At 40.5% G+C, this 20018-nt stretch overlaps 1 protein-coding gene across 3 annotated transcripts in view; it reads right to left on the bottom strand.

Annotated features, from left to right (window-relative positions):
- LOC117460670 (raftlin) overlaps window positions 1–20018 on the bottom strand; it is a 139655-nt gene that overhangs the window by 10406 nt on the left and 109231 nt on the right. For all 3 annotated transcript variants that reach the window (XM_071205926.1, XM_071205927.1, XM_071205928.1), the window contains exons 6-8: window positions 19297–19500; window positions 11310–11428; window positions 853–956 (exon numbers count right to left, since the gene is read on the bottom strand). In XM_071205926.1, the coding sequence (XP_071062027.1) occupies window positions 853–956; window positions 11310–11428; window positions 19297–19500 (427 nt within the window). The remainder of the gene's footprint in view (window positions 1–852; window positions 957–11309; window positions 11429–19296; window positions 19501–20018) is intronic.

Genomic DNA, 20018 nt, shown 5'->3' with positions numbered 1-20018 from the left:
ATGCACTTTTGGGATCCTCCAGTGGGTTGTTAAATGATTCAGGAGCAGAGCTTGAACATAATAAAACACATTTACGACTTATGACTACAGTAAATAAAATGGTAAGATACTTCTACTTAAATTGAGATCACTTTATTTAGATCTCTCACTGCATTCTATTATTGATCTTTATTCCATGTTATCCCTTTTGCATTTTCTTTTTTATTTACATTTAAAATCGTATTTACATGTTTCTTTTAAGATTAGATTAGTTTAGATTCAACTTCATTATATTGCAGTACAAGTAACGGGACACAGAAATTAAAGTGCATTGTCATATCTGTAAAGTATAAGTGCAATAAATATGCAAGATATAAAAAAGTCATATACAGTATGAATGCGTATAAACTCTATAAACAGTATACATATTGGATACACTGAGAAAGTATAGGCAGCATAATATAGTCACTATGGATAGAATACATATGAAATACTAAAGACACAGTATTGACACTTGAATATGAATACATATGAGTACGCTATATAAGATATAACCAGTTTGGACAGTTATATAAATAAGATTATCTTAATTAGTCACAGATAAAAGAATACAAAGAACATGTGTACATTAGTATTCAGTCCCTAGGAGACACATACATTATCAGTGGCGCAGCAAATTGGTTTAATAAATCACATGATTAGCTAAATGGAGATCAGCCGTGTGTTCTGAATACTTTTTACTTTTAAATTAGAAAAAGGTAAAGCAAAGGCTTGTGGTGGATGTCAGAGCAGTTTCTTCTGGTTTCCAACAGGGGTCATTAGTGGCCATAGATGACCTAATGTCCCTTTTCTTGATCCGATAAGTGTCATTACCTGTTGGTCTTGATTACAGGAGTTGGCAGCACACAGGTGAGCCTCCATCCATACGTGGCCAGGGACTGTAGCAGAGGAACATAATCTGCCTTCACCTGCAAACCCTGTGGAGAAAAACATGTCCATTACAACCCGCAATCAACCAAAACAACTTGAAACCTGTTCATGATCCACACTCTTATCCCTTTAAACACCACGTATGCTGCACAATGAACAGTACGTATCCATTTTATGTAGCAGAGTGCATTCGCTGCTCTGATTACAGCTGTGATGCAACAAGGTAAGAGATAATCAAGCACTGTCAGCTTCACTTTAAATCTCAGTTAAAAAAACCTTTCCCTCTCAGATATGATTGATTTAATACTATGAATGTGTGCAGATGGAGAGGTTATTTTCTAAAGCAATGTACACAGGAAAGATTAAAAACTGAGACATAAATCAACTGCTGCCGAAACTCCCTTGTTGCCATGACTCTACACGGCAGCCATCTCTATTCATGACAGCACAGTAAGTCCTTGAGCAAATAGATTTGTCATGTGAAATTGCTCATTTTGTGGTAAACATTTAAAAGCGTTGAGTCAAGAAGGGACGAAACACAAACATGAATATGCTTATTTTGACTTGGGGACAATGAGCCTGTTAGCTTAGCAGTTCAAACTGAAATACACAGATGAGTGAGAGAACACACACAAACACACAACCAGGAAGTGTGCATGTGGTTTGACATTCTTGCCGTGTGATGCACCTGCCGAAAATGAGAAACCTCAACGCGTGTCAGTCAGATTGCACGCATCTACAAAAGCATATGCACACACAGAGCTTCCAGTTAATAAAAGACTTCGCTCGAGGGACGGCTCAATGTTCTCCAGAACATTCCCTGAACCTATGGACTGTGCGAAATAAAAGTCGTTTGAAAGAGTGAAATAAAAGTCTCACCATTCGGGTCGTTACCTTTTTTACATAAATTCTAGACCGTTTCCTTATGGTGTGCAGTTTGAGTACTGATATGAGTCAGGAAGGCAGTGGACGTGAACACAGAACTTCACAGACTATTCATATTGCACTGATCAACTGTACAAGAACAGAGAATTGAGAATACATCAAACCTACACATGCTACATTAGCCTTCACTGTACTGTGAACTGTGAAAATGTAGTCTAATTAAAGCCTCACCAGGCGAGGTGTTCGTGTGAATATACTGTAGCCTACACCCACTTTTATTAGCGTCTTTCACAGTTTCCTTTGGTCCCTGAAGGAGCCACACCACAGAGTCGAGAAAATCAGGTGACGCATAAAGACTTCAGTGAAATACAAATGCAAAGCAGGACCACGACCTCTTTTTCTTTCTTTGTGTAGAAAACATAAAAGCCCCGAAAAGCTATTGTTGTGATAACCAGGCTGTTTGTTTGTGTGTTTAGTACTCATCTTACCAGTACTGTAGAAAAGGTTTCATTGTACATTTCTCCATGCTCTGGTAACAACTGAACATAGGTAATAGCTTTCTTAAAGAAAACTTTTCTGTATGAATTGTATTTCACAGATATTAGTAAACCACAATTACAAAAGCATCTACTATGACAGCTATACTAATACACTACTGCCACTAATACTACAAGTCATATTGCTTCCACCACTGTGTCCATGACTAAATGTTTATTTAACTTTTACTACAGTCAGCGTACCTTACAGTATACATAACTAAATCTTCTTACCCTCGATTTGCAACTGTCACTATCATTACCACGAATAGAACAACTGCTTCTATTGCTACTACCTATATTTTATAATACTTTTAGAGCCGCAAAGATTAATCCATTAGTTGTCAAACAAAATTCCCTGATCTAGCTTCTTTAATCTGAATATTTATCATAGTTTTGTTACTCCTTGGAAGACAGTAGACTTTTATCTTTTGAGTTTTGGACAAAACAACACATCTAAGTACGTATTTTCAGGCTTCGGGAAACACCGATTGACATTTATTATAATAAAAAAACAAATTGGCTAACTGAGAAAAAAAACAATTGTTGGTCCCAGACCCACTTTCGGCAGTAGTGTCGTAACAAAAACTACTTTTACAACTGCTACCATTTAAATGACTATCACAGGCAATTCTCCTACAAGTAGTAAAACTGCATCTACTGCTATCCTTTGAGATCTGACTTCTACTTCCACTGCTATGATGAACACCATGACTACAGTACTATTACCTCTACTACAGTAAGTGTGCATTAGGGTCCAGTGGGTGGTCATACAGGGAGAATCAGTGCATTTCTGAGAAGGAGACTGATCATCATGCAGTGCTCATTGTCTGCCACGAGACAGACCTCAAGTGAAAACACTTAAACGCACTTCACCGCACAACGCTTCATTTCTCTTCCACAGATCCTTATTGACCAGGACGACAGAACATTCACAAACAGACCAGAAGCAGTCATGTATAACGTTGTAGGTTGCAAAGAGCTAATCGTTAGAATACGAGACACTGCTCCAGACATTATTTACACAAGCATTACTTTGTAAGTTCCTACGGGGAGCGGCGCATCTACATTTTTCTTAGGTTTATGTTGGAACCACTCCCAGAAACAGGCTCTGTTTCAAAGCCTGCCCGGAAAGAAAATTGAGAAATAATCTGTAATGGCTTGCTGTTCTTTGGAGTAGGTGAGAGATAATCACAGTCCTCAGAGTCTGGCTCCCCTCTCTCCCCGACTTATTATGCAGGGCCACCGCGCTGCATCAGCACTATTGCACCAACCTCTGAGCCTAAAAAACAAAGTAATCTCAGCGCCATCTTTGTCTTCGATGTTATCTGTGTGACTATAAAGAAGGATCGCACGGTAAGTAGAGAGAGAGGTGTAGTGTAACCAGTTCAGGTACTAAAGCATTGAAACCAGGTTTTTCTGGAGATCATGTCATCACACTGATGAACACATTTGTACCTTGGCTCAGCGAGCTTTAAACACATAAAGGCACTTAAAGGCATCTCAGTAGGAAAAGGAGAAGATGTCAGTGACTTTCACTGTAAGCATTTTCCCTGCTGTTGATGGTAGCTGCAAGTGCTCAGGCAATAACCCACTTCTTATCTTTGAGATGTTGACGCTAAGCCACTCACAAAGGTATGGAAATATATTATCCGGTGTTTGCAAACTTGTACCTCAGATACAGTTTGTTTTTCAGGGCTACGGTGGAGTGGGTGCAGCTGCAGGTCAACTGGAGTTCAGAGTGCATTTAGAGAGTTAGCTTAATAAAAACAGCAGTATATTGTTTTTCTTTAAACCCACTCCACCGACTCTGAAAGGTAGACATAACAAACCATAAATCTGTTTTGCAACGGCTCTGAATATAGCTTTGGTTCTGCAGACGACAAGGGTCAACAGATTCTGCAGACACAGCCCTGTAATGATGAAGCAAATACCTTTTTAAAAAAGGGCGTTCAGATTCTGTTCCTGACGGCCTCGCTCAACCTCGAGCGTTGTCACAGCAACAGAAAACCCTTCATTCAATCTTTTTTAAAGCACTGCAATATAAGTGGGTCTGGCAGTTGCAATAGCATTTAAAGACATAATAATACTCTTACAATTTCCTAACTGTTTCATCAGACCAGTTCTGTTTAGAATATATACAAGCTTTTTAGCAAGAAATGATCAATGCCTCCTAATTTGTACTCAAACTAAAGGATGACCATCTTGACCAAACAAGCACAGCACAAGGTTCATTTGGTAACTGTTCTGGAGCTTGCAATCGAACAAAATGGTTTTAATTGTAGGTGTTCAAATTAACATTGTTATGGGCACCAATAGGACTTCTTGTCCATGTTAGCTGGTAAAACTGTAGCCTGTAAGTTCATTCTTCAACCTTTGAAACATAATTTGTAGTTGTAAGTGAGATAAACCCCCCCACACGGTCCAATTTGCAGCTGTTCCAGAGGTGTTCTTTGTTTCACAGGCTCTAAACATACCATACCAATGACAGCTATGCACCATCAAGGGACCTTTTTCCCTGCTTAAAGTTGCATTGCTTCTAAAATATTACAGCAAATAAAGACATGCAAAGTGCATCCAAACTTTAGACTCTTCAAGGTATTAGTTTGCATTTCAGTAAAGACCAAACTATGCAGCCTGATAACACATGATGACGTAGCTCAGAAAACAAAGGCTGGCGAGGTTACTGTTGCTGTTATCATGTGCTTTTGCAAGGAGAAGAAACGTATTAGTATTTGATGATGGAAACAGATAACTCAAAATGGAGGTTTTTGCGAGAAGACACATTTAAAGAAGCAGCCCAAATTATTTATAAAAACAAAAGGCCCAGAGCTAAATTCTGACAGGGGAGCCCAGAGTGTCTCTCTGCTTCTCTGTTTTGGCTTTGTGAAATTAGCCTGCCAGCTTGTAAGTTGACTCCTTTAACCACAACCTACTTTAGAGACGAGAGGAACAATAGATTAAGACAAGCTAGTTTCTGTATCACGTTAACCTCAAATCTGCATCCTTACAGTTCTTTTGGTCGTCACCACACCGGAATATTTGTTATGTCTCTTTAGCCTGGTTCTTATATCAAGCCTGTTACTGAGGACCTCCATGACATTGATGCTAGGAAGTGATGGAACAGTTAACTCAGATCTTTTACTTAGATTAAACCACAAAAACAGCAATCTGATACTCAATTAATAACAAGTTAAGGTGCATTCATATTACCAGCCAAATCATTTAATGGTCACAAGAATATTCTGTCCCCAGATTCTTTTTTTAGGAAAGAAGACCAAACAAACCACATGTGTGTACTTTGCACGTTTCTAAATTAAATAAATGCCTCAAAGTAATTTAAATGAAACTATCTAAGACATTAAGAGGGTAAATATCTAATTAAGGTGCACTGCTAACCATCTATAATGTCACAAAGACCCGAACTTGATTTGCGTCTTTGTAATGAGTCACAAGCCAAAAGATAACTGTACACTATTATTTCACAGGTTTTTGTAATGTAAAATATTGTCAGGGAAGTTTAAAGTAGGAGCATAAAATGAAAATACTCAAAGTTGTACTAACTGAGTAATTGTAGATGGACTAAGTTACTTTCCAGCACTGCTAAGCCTCTGTTCTGTCGCAAACATGTTATTATTTGTTTCGAAAACCCTACTACCTTACTACGAAAACAACCCTACAAGCCAAAGCCACTTCCTCCACCCCGGATCTATCAGCCCTATCGTCACATTGTCTGACAGAGCGGGCGTGATCTCTCACTTGCACGGACAGTGCAAATTGCTCTCCTATCTAGGTCACCTCTCCTCTCACCTCAGTAGAGAAGATAGAGATATCATGGACAGGCGATGCACTTTAACGATCAGCTCTCTGCACCACAATCAGGCCACAGCATGCACAGGCACATAAGAAAAAATATACTGTACGTTATGAATAATACACGCTTGATGTCAGTTACAAAAAAACTTCCTGTGTTCTCTGCATCAACCACTGGAGTGATTCTGGTGAAGCCAGAGGAAGACACTCTGTACCAGCCAGGTGGCTTTTGTGTGAACGTGATTTCAACACGGGAGTTGTTCACGTGTGTGTGACGGAGCGGAGGTGTCCTTGTATGTGTCTTAAACTATTTCTTCAAAGCCTCCTCCCTGCCGTGCCAATGCTGAGATGTGAGGCCCTAATCCCATTTCTTTAGTTTGTGGTCGACTGTGACGTGCCGCTCTTCAAAGCCGCAGATGCAAGTGAATTCTGGGAAGGAGTGACAACAATGTCAGCGCTGTTAAGCTCCTTTCACTTGCTTTGACTTTGGACTGGCATTTCTTAAATTTGAACTCCTCTGACATTTACTTTCAGGGTGTCTTTTGGCAGGAGTCGACACACTCTCTAAACTCTCCTGGCAATTTCTTTGGTTGGTCTTTTGGGTTACGAGTTGTCAAGATCAAGGCGTGAGCAAGCCAGACAGAGCAGAAGTAAATGCTCGAAAAGTTGTAAATGTTGAGAAGCATACATATCTTATTAGTAACCTGCCTTCAGATCATAATAAACTGAAGAGAGAAAGCAGTTAATTCAACTTTAAATTATTTTGTGAGCATAAAACTCCTAAAACAGAAGTTATTGTTTATATTACTGTACAACGGCGCTAACAATGCCCACAATCAATGCTGTTCTTGTGGTAACCAGGGAGCTTCTTTATGCAAATAATACTTCAATCATTTTCTTGCAGTTATTTTATACATACATATTTATCTATTCAGCAATTATAGGTGCATTGGAAGTGGGTATGTGTGAAGTCTCTTTTCGATGTCTGTGCAAAATCAAACCCCCGTTTTAGCATGACATGCTACATTTTAGTATGATCTTGAGAATTAGAAATACTGCTTGTTGCACAACATTGATTTGTCATAATGGCCCTACCACTGTGTCTGGCAGAGTTCAAGTGGATAATGGTTACCTTTTTACATACAAAATGGGGCAGGTAGAAAAGAGAGGAAGATAAGCTTCTTGGAAGCATCAGACTCCTCACCGGTGTCAGCTGTGCTCAGGTGAATATCAGTTCATCTTTTAATAAAATGCACATGGATGTTTTTGCTCCTTTTGCTTTTTTATCTTGATACATAAAAACTGAAACAAAACACCCTCCTGCTAATGCACGTTGTCCCTCCTGATAAATAAAGTATCCTGCGGCGGCAGCAGCAGCACCTGGCAAACAAACAAACAACCAACCCTACAGTAGCTGAGGTCTAAAGGAGGACATGTTTTGTTTGTTTATTACTCCTTTTAAAAGTCTGCCATAGGAAAGAGGGCTCTCAGTACATTAGTTTCACGGCAGCTCCTGTATTGATTTCCCCACAGGACACAAGAGATATGAAGCTGGTCCTAATTGCCATTTCATAGAAGAGACCCTCGATTTATTCATTTGGAGCACTTCACCACCATCCATATGGTTTCTTCTATTCAGGTCGTTGTCATGTTCAGGCACATGCTGCATCTTCAGATTTTCTCAGAGCATCTGTTAAACATATGTCGTTTTTTTTATGATAAAGCTATATGTAATGTCTGTATCGGCTCTTTGGCATTGATGGCATTTTTATGCAGAATATATGCAGGCTTTTTACAAATTGAACATCCTGTACTTGTGTCTCTGTTGCTCGTCATTTTGTTGTTTTGTGCTGTTTATCTTCAGCCTGTGCTCTGCTGTCATTTAGTAGAAATCATTTACATAGAACTTGCATCTTAGTTTGTCAGTTTGACACCATTTTTGTAGTTGTTTTATCTTTCATATTTTCTATGATTGTTTGTATATCTCACAGTCTTTTTTACTCATTTTACATGTGTTGGCTTTTTATCATTGTACTTTAATACTTTAATAAATAATGCCTGTCTCCTATCACAGTACAACTAAAGAAACTAAAACTGGACTCTAAATTACCAATTTTCTTATGTAAGCTTCTTATTTTCGATATCACTGTTTTCTTATTTTAAGGAAATACTTGTCACTTGTAGCATAATACATAAATACAGTGTTTCCCACAGATCTGAAATATACTTGGGGGGTGAGGTGAGGTGACGTGCAACAGCATTAACATCAACCTTTCTGTTCGTCGCTTGTTAGCAGACCTTTCACGCGATGGCAGAGCGAACAGGTACAGCCAGGGCCGGACCGAGACAATAATTCAGGCCAGAAATTATACACCCAGCCAGGCCACTACCAGTTTTTTTTTGTGCCATTTTGCTGGATTTATTTGTCAATATTTACAGCATTGCTGCCCATAGTGATAGCCCTATCGTTTAAATCTACTCCCCACAAATAAACACATGGACAGGGGTTACTATTTAAAAACTTTAACATTTTTATTTAGGAACCTATCCATGTGATATTAAGTGGGGGTGGACCTCAAGTCCTCTAGGGGGGTCCAGGGGCATGCCCCCCCAGTACGATTTTTATTTTTTTATTTTGGAGTTAAATGCATCAATCTGGTGCATTTTGAGGGGAAAATAAAGAGACTAGATCTATGGGAACACCTATATTAAACAGAACTGTATACATTTCAATAATCATAAAATCATGGCCATAACCAATAACATACCATTTCCAATACAAAAAAACACTGAAACTTGTTTATTTATTTATTTTTGGTTCATTTATAGTTGTGAGTGTGTCTGTGCTCCTGAATCAGCCTCTCCTGTCTCCCTCCTCTCCTCCCTGCTCCTCTTTGAGGCAGCAGCAAAGACTAGTTTTTAGCTCTCAACAAGTTTTAAAAGTGTATCTTACCTTTTTTCACCTAGTTAACATTTTATTTTTTTATTCATGCATATTTTACTAATCAAATGACACACAGAGACCAATCAAGGGCTTTGATTTATGATCTGTATGACAGTGGCCATGTCGGCAGGCCACATCATGTAGACAGCCAGTCACCCTGTGTGAGGCAGGCCACTTAACAAGCCAGGCCATCGGGAAACCCCCCGGTCCTCAATGTTATGAATTATCCAACTCATAAAAAAAGCAAACATTGAGTTAAATTCCTTTTCATGACACAGCACAACTAATCTAGCTTCCACATGTCACATATTATGCAAAATAATCTCATTGAAAAGTTGAATAACTTTAGAAATCAGTATTATAAATAGTCATATGCATCCATATTCAGTAGTAATCTGATATGCTGCATCTCATCACCACTCTGCTGCTTTGTGAACACCTGTAGATCTGATCCCATTAGAAACTCAAAAGCTTTTTCACATGCAAATCCACTGATTAGTCGTTACTCATTTATAAATGGAACAATACAAAAACAAAACGTTATCCTTCAGTGATGAACAGACGCCATCACAGAGATGATACACTCCCACTTGACGACAATATAAACGATTGCTTGCCCTCAGTGAAACAGCTTGTGTTCCTCTCCTTCTCTGAGCTTCATTCATCCAATCGCCTGTCAGACGTTTGGAAAAATAAAACAATAAGCACTAGGGGAAAAAGCAAATGACGTATATAAAGAAGAAGAATAAACCCTTCCCCACAATCAATATCCTGTCTTATTTTTCATTGTAATTATCCTGGCACTGAGACAATAATGAGCTGTCAGGACACTTTGCATATCCATTTTAGGCAGTCATCACAATGACTGGGGATGATGTGAGGCCCTGATCGCCCTTTGTGAAAGAGTGGGTTGTCAATCTGATTTGGCATGGTGCAGATTGCTCTGGTGAAACAGTTTCTGATAAACTCCCAGTGGAAGAGTTGATTGGATCTCCTGGAACACTGGGTTTAGGTTCGGTGTTGTTCACTGTTGACTATTCTGAGGAAGCCTTGAAATCCATTAAGCTGTAACAGTATTACAATTCATCTCAGAGGAGGGGAGGCTCTGCTGCCGACACACGGCCGTTGAAGTCTTTTTATTGGCATATGTGGCCATCAGCACTGGGCTGGACAATCAGAGAGCAACATTTGGGCGACAAAAGTCTTCTTTCACACTTGGACAGCCAGAGGCCGCATAAAGTCTAAATTCAATTACAGAGATAGCATCGGCAAACACATACAGACCAACAACACCAAACTCCCCCACACAGGCACATACAGCTGCATGCACAAACATGTATACACACTGTCACACACATACAGATGAAAGGCAAAGAAATGGCTGCAAACCCTTCAACTCTGGGCAGAAATACATTTTCAACTTGGAACTTGTGCTGAGGGGAGACGCTAATCGGTGGGCAGATAAGGGCTTGTTTGCTCCTGATAAGACAAGCGACCGTGACACATGTCCCATAAATTGAGATCTGTCAGATTTGCCTTTGGGGTTGTTGGGGGAAAGGTTGGCTGTAGTGTGAGGAGGGGGTGTTGGGCACAATATCTGAGTGACAACTGATTTCAGGTTTTGAGGTTCAGGTTTTTTCAGATGCTTTGTTCCCTAAACAGGCCTGGTCAATGTGGATTTCATATATTGTTAAATGCCACGATATCAATATGATTTTAAAAGGTGATGAATTGAAGAAAAAGCCTACTACAAAACTTCATAACACCTTCAATGGCCCTTGGTATTGATGTACATTAATCCCCTGCATCTCTGTTTGAGGTATAAACCTTAATTTCCCTCAAATATATTCCCTCATTTTTTGTTAGATATGGTGAAGAGTGCTGTTTGACTCGTCATTTCAAAATCTGCATGCTCTTGTTAATTTAGTTGAGATATCGTGAATGCAAGGGCACAGCCTAACTATTAATTTTCATCAAACCATTCAGTGTTAAAACTCCTTATTTTTCTTTCCTCCGTTTCATCCAAATAAGTCAATGCATGCATTTACTGAAACATATCGTGCACTATTTAATTTGGATATTTTGTTCTGTGGATATTAAGCTGCTTAGTAATGGATAGCTTGGAAACATTAATTTGGTTGGCAGCAATATGTTATGCAACCTTTTAAAACAAAAGCACAAACCCTGTGACACTTTAAGGAAGAGAAACGTTCTCCACTCACGTTAATGACGGTCCACTGCTCCACCACGATGGCATCAAATGTTGGTGTGGTCGAGTTTGGGTCGCTCTCGCACGCCTCCTGGAAAATGAAGACACTTTCCACAGACTTTGGCAGCATATCTGCAGAGACAAAGAAAAAAATAATCAATCCGTGAAAAGAGTATTTACTGGATGGAGCGTGTCTGTCTTGTGCGGCTCTTTAGGCCCTTCAGGCCAGAGGAAATGGAATGAAATAACTCACATTCACACACAACTCTTTATTACAAAGCCATAGTGTGGCCCATTTGTATGAGCAATGTGCACTTATACATTATGCAAGGAGACAGTGTAAAAAAAGGAGTAGGTATTCCCCTTCTGGGATGGTAAAGAAGAAGAGGAGACATTATGCTCTTCATCAGTGGTTTTCAGAGCCCTGCTGGTTACCATGCTTGACAGCTAAACAAAGGCTAATTACAGCTGGGAAACAAGGTGAATGCTATAGCTGATAGGATCGAGAGGAGCAGGACTGAGAGTCAAAGCCTTAACATTTTTATTTAGCGATAGCAAACGTAGCCACTGATTTAATGAAGTCTGTCCGTAAGGCTTTAAAGCATAACTCCTTTTGCTAAGCCTGCATAACTCACCTTAAAAAGGCTTGAATTAAGTTAAGCCACGTAAGGACATTGACGTTGATGCTTTAGGCCACTAGTGAGATTGTGTGCTCCTGACAAAATAGATTTTCTAAGCTTCTCTTCTGTTCGAAGCTAACAATCGCAAGATTGGCATCCGAGACAGAAACACCACTCTGGCCCAACGTCTCTTGTTATTCATTTGATGCACACACACACACACACACACACACACACACACACACACACACACACACACACACACACACACACACACACACACACACACACACACACACACACACACACACACACACACACACACACACACACACACACACACACACACACACACACACACACACACACACACACACACACACACACACACACACACACACACACACACACACACACACACACACACACACACACACACACACACACACACACACACACACACACAGAACACCGTGGTCCAGTGTTCCTGGCTGTTCAGAGTGCTTTCTCATTACTCCCACACCATTTACACACTAATGCAGTTTGCCGGGGCTCAGGCACCAATACGAGACACTCCACATTTCATTACTGGACCCTAATAACAGGGGGATGAGAGGCAGCTGGAGAGCCTGTGGAGAGAGCGAGGGGAAAGGTGGAAAGGGAAGAAGGGAGTGAGCAAGACGGTAGGAGAGATGGAGGGCGGGGACGACGGGCCCCTTTTTATTTCCCCTCCCTGAAAACCTATTTGGGACCCGTGCACGCCCAATTGAAGACATCTCTCAGACACCTACTCTCTCAAATACAGACATTGTCGTTGTTCGCCCCAACCACCCGCTTGCCCTTTTTCTTCCTCCGCTCCCTCCATCGGCCCCTTCCTCCTGCAGTCCAATGCGTCTCCCTCTCATTCCTCAGCCCGTGGCATATAATTGGAAAGAAGCCTTTACGGAAAATGTGAGGCGCCGCGGCCCACCATCGGTTCTGTGTCGGTGCCACAGGGATCATTCAGGTGAGACCGACACAGGGTTTCTGTCTCGCTGCTCTAGAGGGAGCAGCCTGTCTCTGGTGATAATGCAGACAGAGGCTGAGCGGAGGAGAAAGGACGAGGGAAAAGGAGGGAAGTGGATGAGAAGGAGTTGGTTGCTGGGGGCGTTGAGTGCGTCAGGGGAATGCACCGGTTGCGTGCACGAATAAACATTATCTTGCGCCTATTGACTGAGAGCTGAGTCGAGCAGCCGGCGGGCCGACTGAGAATAAGTTGTTTACACTTGCAAAAACCACTGTGCGCCCTCAGTAAAATTGCTCTCCATCCCCCGTGACTCACACACTCAAGGTCGCGGGGCAGAGCATGCAAATAAAGTCGCTCTAAAAACAGGGAGTGACAGCATTGGGAATGAAAGACACAGAAGCAAATGGAAGGGGGGAGCCAGATAGCTGGAGTTGCAGGGTGACAGCTAGTGACACCCGGTGACACCCAGCAGCTGAAATCAGCACTCAAATGGCAGAGGAGAGGATCAACCACAGTGCTGACACACAGAGACGGAAACGTAAAGTGTTGCGTTGGTGACAGTCTTTAGTGTGTGGGTGTTTGGATGTCGAATATATCTCTGGCTGCACATATCAAGTACGTTTGTAATCTGTGTGTTCCTAATATTCATGGTCATGGAAATAGCAGAGAAAGTATATTGGAAGTTGTTCTCGTCCAGCTGGGTTTAAGTGTGCATCACCTACTGCTGCAAAGTCACTGCGGCCTCAGAATAAAATGTTAAAACAGCCAGGGTTACAACTAATAATTATTTTCATGATCAAATGTTCAGTTACATCTTTGAAACATCAGAACAATGAAAATTATCTGGTTTTTCAAAAGCTTGAGGTGACAAACCCACGATTAAATCACATTTTAGAAAAATGACTTGAATGATTCATTGATCATCCAAAAACACTGAGATGGTTCTTTTAATAACCATTTAGTTTGTGTTACTATACCACACTTTTTTTAGTTGGGAATTGTACTGTAAAGATAAGAATACAAAAGGACACGAAGGAAAAGGACTGCTCAACTGATATTTTATAATATTCTTTGTGGCAATCTTTCTAGTGCTTTGTGTTTTTGGCCATGGAAATGACAAAATATATCTTTTGAGTGTCAAAAACAAAACAAATAATTATGTCCATGCACTCTCACGATTCACTGTATGTGTTTTTAAGTCGAGATGCCAGCATGCATGCCGAAGCCGGAAAGTGACCCTGCCCAAGGTCATGTCTGCTGACATGATTTAAACATGTGTGCCAGGCGCTGCTTGAGAGAGCTTGAGACAGGCTGCTGACAGCTTATCTATATTTCAAACTGGGTGAGTGGACATCCAGACGCAGGGACAGAGAGAAAAGGAGACCAGGATGTCTAACGTGTATCTGTGTGTTTATATTGGATGTGGCAGAGCCAAAGGTTTAGCGGTTGGCAGGTGGTACCTGCGGGTTACCGGGCAGACTTTAGCTGGTATAGAAGGAAAAGATGATCGGTAATGTATCATTTGTTTGCTTTTTTCTTAATACACAGGGTTGGCAAACTCCAGCTGGGCAAGCATTTTAATATGTTTTAATATTCATTAATATACTTAGTTACAGCTGAAATGTTATTACACTATGAGTGCAGCCATGTGCACAGGCCAAAGCACACTGAGGTTGAGGGTACCTCGAAAGCACATGCACTGGGACTCAAGCATTGAAGTTTTTAAATATTTACATGTGCAAGTATATTTTTCTTCTCTAAAGCGTAATCTTCTTACTAGAGGATTGTCTTTCAGTTCAAAAGAAAAAGAATAAATACAAAGTGGAACTTCAGGACTAGTAACATCTGTGGGTCTGATGATCAACAGAGATATTAACACCTTGTGTTGGACGTGTGCCTGCTGAGCTACTGATGTGTAATGATTATGCCGGTGCTCATAAGTGAACCCAATATATAAATGGCACCTTTTCACTCCACAGTGAAAATTACTTCATGGCTTCATTAAATCCTACAGCTGTGATTATGATCTACCTTTCTATTGAACACATTTGTGTGATAATGGATGCTCATGTTTAGCCCGTTCCTGCAGTTGATCTGGTGTACACCTTTACTTGGAACACAATGTTCCATGCTCATGAGAAGTGTAACCACCCGAGTGTGTTTGCTCATGTGCCCAAATACACCAAACGGCATGGGTTCTAACTCCCAGTGCTAGGAGAACCTGTCTGTCATTTCAAAACCTGTATACACATAAATGCAACTACACACAAATGCGTGATTTATGTAGATATGCATATAAATATATACAGACTCACAAACATCGCTTTTTTTTAATTCCCCCTCTCATCAACTTTTGTCTCATGTTTTCCCTTCTCAGATTTTTTTCACAGAACAAGTATTAGCATTTCATATGCTCTGTATCTCTCTTGCTCTCTCCCCCCTTTTTTCTCCCTCCATTGGCATTGCCCACATTTAGAAACCAGTGAAGGCCGACTGCCATGCATATGAATAACTCAATGTCTCACAACCGGGATACAAATCCTCATTGTGGCTCTGGAGATAGCTTAAGCTATACCAAGCAAACTCCCCGTCAACACCATTACTGTCAATCTTTCAGTAAATAAACTCAACCCCCCACCCTGCTCCCAACTCCAGGGATGCAGTGTGAACTTGTGTGTATTTTAGTGTCAAAAATGGGTGTATGTGTGTACCTTAGAAAGTATATGGGGCTGCATGTAGGCCTGCTGTGCGTGTTTGCAGACAGTGCCACAGTTTGTATGAATGTTTAATGCGTGTCTTATGACACTGGGGCCTGCATGCAGCTTAGGATCTGTAAATTCAATATTGCTGTAATATCCTACCCTGTGGCTCGGGCGCAATCTCCACTCGCTGCAACCAACCTGCCACATAAGAGAAGGACTTACAACATCTAAGCAAACACAAATACACATGTATGCAAACAATGCTTCATCATTCAGCTTCACCACTGAAACCCATCTTTAGAAGGAACATGGGGACACGGTTCATTTTTAAATGTGCACCCTCTGGACCATGCACAACAGCCTTAACGACGAGCAACGAAAGACACCGTTTTTAGAAAAAGGACAAGCAGCAACATGCACAGTGATGCACATGCTAAAACAATCTATGAGCTGTAGGTCAACAATCAGCAAGCAAACAACAAAAACAAAACTCACTATTATCAGAGTAATAATCATATTTTATTTTGTATCGGTTTCATGCTCCTTGCAATAAATGCAATTGGCTTAAAATCTGCTGTCTTCAAAAGGTGAATAAATCCTCTTAATGTTGCCAACTAATCCAATTAGGCTGGCAGAGAGAATACAGATCAGCAAGATACAATTATGCCGAAGCAGCAAACAATTCAGGACAATAAACCACTTTATATGAGGCTAATTTACTGATATATCACGACTAATAAGACAATATTGCCCGTTTTTTTAAAATTCATTTTAGATATTGGCCAGTCAATCACATTCTCCCTTCCCCCTTCCATAACGCATCGCAAGCAGCTCTTTGAGTGCTTTCACGTTAACTATAAATCATGTGACTATTTGGAACTCAGGCATCAGATGCACGGAGCTACATGGTAAATTAATTTCAATTAACTACGTAATGATGATGGACTTCTGATAACAATAGCACAATAATGGGTATTTGTTTATGGATTTATTTCAGTGGCTGTTGTTGAATCACAGTGCAACGTTCTTAGCAATGGACTATAGAGTATATCTTTGTTTTATGGGTTGATGACTGATGGGAAATCTGTATTTTAAAAATGCCCAAAGGATTTTATAACCCATCTCAGATTACAAATCATTACAACTGCTTAAAACGTTCCCATCAGGCAGGTTTGCAGGATGTTAATATGAGACTGGGGTTCAAACAAGGACCTGCATCTCTTAGATCTCTCTTATCCTTGAGGCAATATTCCTGTGAACAAGGCACTACAGAGGCTCTTTTTTTTAGAGGTTTGAAATGGTACCTGCCAACTCCCAGATATAATAAAAAGTGAAGCAACACATCAGGTGACAGGACGTCTACAGCCATGCTAACAGATCAGTGAAGCTGCACTTTAGCTTTGAAGGTGGTGCTTTGAGGTAAATGCTCACGTCAGCATGTGCACATACTCACATTGACGATGCAAAAATGCTGACGTTTAACAGGTTACTGTTTACCATGTTCATCCTTTTATGTTAGAAAGTTAGCATGCTAACATTAGCTAAAATGTGCGCTTAATAAAAAGTAGAACAAAGGCTGCATAACTATACAATTATACACCAAAGAACATAGTATGTGTAAACCTATACTTGGCAGTAATTATAACTCTGATGTCATGAGATTTGCAGGTATTTTGTCAATGTTTACCTTATGATGGCTCAATACAAACTGTGTTCATCTGATTAGCAAAGATATTACAATTTCTCTTGAGGGCAACATGAATTTCTGTACTGAGTTTCATGGCTATCCATCCAATATGGTGAGACATTCCACTCCAAACCCCAAATGTCAACCCCCTGGTGGTGCATTCAAAATGTCAGAGGAGGACCAAGGTCATTGGGATTCACCCTTTTGACACAATTTATACCAGCACTGAATTTCATGGCATGACAGCTATTGTGATGTTTACGTCTGGACCAAAGTGGTAGACTGACCGACTCTCCGAAAGACTATTATAATCTATTATGAAACAATGCTTCTGCCTGCCTGACTCAGGAATATATGGTTTAAAAACAATACAAGTCCAACAGGATAAAAGTTAATGAAAAAATAATAGGGCAGAAGGAGGTCAGTCTTCGAAAAAAACATTCAGTGCACTTATTAGACTGTGTGTACGTAGATGAAAGCTAAAGCGCGCTGGTTTGCTCTGTATCTCAAAACAATGCTGTCACTGTCACTACGATCATCCATCTGACTGCATGCGTGTGTCTGTCAGTCCATTCCCTTTAGTGTGCTGTTTTTCTGTCAACATGTCCTTGATGTTTATGAGGTTGAGATGGTCTCCTGTATCGTGTCGAGCGTCTCATCATGAATTCAGAAGCTCGTCTCAAAGAAGTTGCTAAATATGGAAACGGCAAGAATGGATACTGATTTTAAAGCGGAGCGGCTGTTTGATGTAATTAGCTGCTAACAACAAACGGGATGCTGCTTTGATGTCATACTGCCAGCTACTCACAAGAGACCAAAAATCTACAAAGTACAGCATTCACCTCTGTAAAGTTGTCTGTTTTCTAAAGTGGCTGAGCTAAAGCTGAGGGCTGAGTTCAGTCGTATAAGTCGGGGAAGGCAGAGGCAGTTTCATAATGCAGCTTTCAATCATAGCCAGTCATTTTATTGTTCAAGAGACTCATATCTTTGCAGCGCATGAAAAATGCAAAACATGTTAGAGGACGGAATAAAATTGAATCATAATAATACACTTCATTACTTTATTCTCAGGACATAAAATATGCAAGGAGGCACTAATTTGTTATCAGGTTAATTATCTATGTTTCAGAGTTGCTGAGGCGTTCAGTTTCCCAGATTAATGAAATATGACTCTTGTTTACTCTGGCTGGCTGATTTCTCCAGTGTCACAGAGAGGCACAGAGCCGCCGGGGTCTGATGGAAGAGGGAAATAGTTTGGGAAAGGGTACCAGACAGCTCCATAATCTCCAGCATCCTATACTCGAGCAGCTAGACAGCCTCATTTGAAATACAGCACTGCATTTTTCTAATATTCGTTAACTTAAAACTTAAAGAAATTACGAGTGCTAACATGTTACTGAACTCGGGGTCGTATGTAAAGACATTTTGAAACACACATTTTTAACGTTAGCAATGTATTAGCCATTACCTTCATCCAGCTTTTTAGCAACTGTAATGCAACAGAGCATTTATCGGGGTACAGGCTTATGTCTCTATAGCGTTGCAGTTTATCTGTCATAAACATGAATGCCAGTACTAAAGTTCATGGTGACCTATCTGCTGGCTTGTTCATTCGTTTAATTTAAAGCCAAAAATCAAACTCATAGTTATGCTATCCTGTAGATATTTGTAAAATATGTTCAGATTGTTTCCCCCGGTGGAAGATAAATACCAGCTAATGCATAATTGATGCCATAATGGCCAAGGTGCATCTTTACCTGCCAAATACTTTTTATCTCATAGATGTTGACGTTGTTTTTGGTCTCTGCTTGATGTTGGCGGTTTTCACTATGAATAGGGTGAAAGGAATGGTGGTGGAATCTAAACACGGCATGTGTGGAAATTAAAATTGCAGTAAGTTGTATTCCTCCTGAGACATTTTGTCCCACATATTTTTCCTCTGAAAAGTCTTTGTTCTGCAGTAACAATGAGTCATGTTGGCTTACCATTTGTATTGCCCAGGTGGAAGTATCCATCGACCAATGAGGCTCCGTTGTTGAAGTGCTGCGTCATGTGGTCCAGCCAGTTGGCCTCCACGCCTTTGACCCCCTCATCACAGTTTTGCACTCGCAGTGGCACCTTGACAGTGTAGTACTTCACCTGGCCCTCTCTGATCGGCGGGTGGTTATACAGAGCGAGCAGCTCCACCCCTGTTAAGACAAAAGAGAAAATAAAACGTCTTAAATTGATTTTACTCAGTAAAGGTTGTGACAATACAGATGTAACCTCTGTGGGAGTCCCACATTTTACTACATGATTATTGAATTACTGCCGTACATTGGCCCCAATCCAAAGTGCAATTTGGCAACGTCTTCAGGAGCAATTTCCCTCCCCAGCTGCCAGAAGATATAAGAAATGGCCCAGTAAACGGTTGGCTGAGAGACTGAGTTTGGGTTTGAAATATATTACTTTTGTTGCCATGAGAACAACCTTCTGCAGTATTTAGTTATGAACCACTTCTTTAAAACTTTAACTACTGTTGATTTGGGATAACTTACTTTGTTGTGATTTTAAAATCCTGACCACATTTTGAGCCAAATGTTTAAGACCAATTGGAAGGACATTTATTTCCTTTGAGAAAAGCAAACCAACAAACTCAGCCAATGTGAGGACATTCAAAAAGCTTCTTGGCCACAGAATTCTTAGTCAACAGCAACACACGCATTTT

The sequence above is a fragment of the Pseudochaenichthys georgianus genome, chromosome 16, assembly GCF_902827115.2.
Source record: "Pseudochaenichthys georgianus chromosome 16, fPseGeo1.2, whole genome shotgun sequence".
Classification (NCBI taxonomy): domain Eukaryota; kingdom Metazoa; phylum Chordata; class Actinopteri; order Perciformes; family Channichthyidae; genus Pseudochaenichthys; species Pseudochaenichthys georgianus.
Note: the sequence above shows the minus strand (reverse complement) of the source record. Positions and strands in the feature narration are given on the sequence as shown.